At 41.4% G+C, this 2,008-nt stretch overlaps 1 protein-coding gene across 1 annotated transcript in view; it reads right to left on the bottom strand.

Moving 5' to 3' along the window:
- Nucleotides 1-1,022: 1,022 nt before the first annotated feature.
- Nucleotides 1,023-2,008, bottom strand: part of BCL2L15 (BCL2 like 15) — a 7,507-nt gene continuing 6,521 nt past the window's right edge. Inside the window, exon 3 of the mRNA XM_017524261.2 lies at nucleotides 1,023-1,406. Coding sequence (XP_017379750.1) covers nucleotides 1,023-1,406 — 384 coding nt within the window. The remainder of the gene's footprint in view (nucleotides 1,407-2,008) is intronic.

The raw sequence follows: 2,008 nt of genomic DNA, 5'->3' as shown, positions 1-2,008 counted from the left end.
AAAAAAAAAAAAAAAAAAAACAACTCTGTAAGCCTCTGGCAGCTGCTCCCAACTTTAACAATCAGTAAAAAATAATTTATTCAGCCAAGTTCAGTTCTGATAAAATGAAAAAAGTGGGTTTTTTTGTTTGTTTGCTCATTTGTTTGTTTGAATGGCCAGGAATCAATCAGTAAACAAGGAAGTGATGTTCAGTCCGGTGAATAGCTCCACCTCTTCACCTCTCCAGATTTTCCTAGGAAAGACAATGAAAATCATATAGTCAAAGGACTGGCTTTCAGGAACTTCCTAAGAAACCAGAAAACGATCTGCAGATACCTCTAGGAAATGTAGCTCTTATTAAGATTTTCACTGACCCTGGAAATGGAAAGGAGTGCTCTATGACAGCAGAAGTTCTAACGATTACTAAAACATGGGCTTAGAATACCTTCTACAGTCACCACTACAGCAAAGACTGTTTTTACTTTTTTTCTTTTTCCTGAGACAGATTCTTGCTCTGTCACCCAGGCTGGAGTGCAGTGGCACAATCTCAGCTCATTGCAACCTCTGCCTCCTGGGTTCAAACAATTCTCCTGCCTCAGCCTCCTGAGTAGCTAGGATTATATGCATGCACCACCACATCCAGTTTATTTTTGTATTTTTAGTAAAGACAGGGTTTCAGCATGTTGGTCAGGCTGGTCTCGAACTTCTGACCTTGTGATCTGCCTGTCTCAGCCTCCTAAAGTGCTGGGATTATAGGCATGAGCCATGGCACCTGGCCGACTGTTTTTTCTTAGATACTATTAAGGTGATTCTGACTTCCTTAACATACACATAAAGATGTTATGGAAAAAAAAGACCCAGAAATTTACCAGAGAAGAGAGTGAAGCCAGGCTGAAATTAGAACTCTACCACGAATATACTTTACAGATGATTGTGTGTAGGAAATGAAGATTAGCTTTATAGTAGTCAGCAGGCAATATTTTAGGTAGCATGACTCTGGAGTCCAGCTCCCTCCCACAAGCTGAGCTTCTGTCTGCTGCACACTATTTCATAGCAAGAAAATTCAGGAATTTTTGCAAAGTAGGGAAGCCTGTTTTCCTGTTGTTTTCCAATTTACAAAAAGGGTCATGAATTGGAATCCCAAGTATTAGTACAAAAACAGTGCAAATACCTAGCAAAACCAGGAGCCCCAACATACTTACCCAACCTCCCTGGCCCTGGATGAACTCCCGGATGGCTCTGTTCCCATTGATCATACCCATCATGGAGTTAGCCACCTGTCTCACCACTTCAGGAGCCATGTGAGCCACACACTCAAGAAGTTTCACTGACACTGCCAGAAAGGCTCTCTCATAAACTAAGCTGGAATCTGAGCCACACCAGGTCCTGCTGAGAGATTCCACTGTACTCTGAAGCATAGCTCCTGCCTGAGGAAAGACAAAGGAAGTATCAATAGAGTATCACTCAAAAAGTGCAGGAGGCTGCAGGCGCAGAAATCCAGTAAAGCAATTGTTTCTAAAAGAGTGCCAAATGTGCCATTGGTGGTATCTAAGGAAATCTGAGAGGGTAGATGGATAATCTTTTCTTGTTTTAATATTTTGTCATCTTAATGGGCATTTGAAAAATACATCAGTAGTGCAACAGCAGGGGCTGCAAATAAAAGAAAAAAAAAAGAAAATACATAAGTAGTTCATCAAACCCATGATTTCAGGTCTTTGCTTAGGTTAAACAAAATGGATAAAAAACAATTTGAAAGGGAAACTCTAAAGCTAAAAAAAAAAAAAAAAAAAAAAAGGCTGGGTGCGGTGTTCAATCTGTAATCCCAGCATTCTGGGAGGCTGACGCAGGCACATCACCTGAGGTCAGGAGTTCAAGACCAGCCTGGCCAACACAGCAAAACCCTATCTCTACTAAAAATACAAAAAATTAACTGAGTGTGGTGGTACAGGCCTGTAATCCCAGCTACTTGGAAGGCTGAGGCAGGAGAATCACTTGAACCTGGAAGGCAGAGGTTGCAGTGAGCCAAGAT

Source organism: Cebus imitator, unplaced genomic scaffold (assembly GCF_001604975.1).
Source record: "Cebus imitator isolate Cc_AM_T3 unplaced genomic scaffold, Cebus_imitator-1.0 Scaffold32, whole genome shotgun sequence".
Taxonomy (NCBI): Eukaryota; Metazoa; Chordata; class Mammalia; order Primates; family Cebidae; genus Cebus; species Cebus imitator.
Note: the sequence above shows the minus strand (reverse complement) of the source record. Positions and strands in the feature narration are given on the sequence as shown.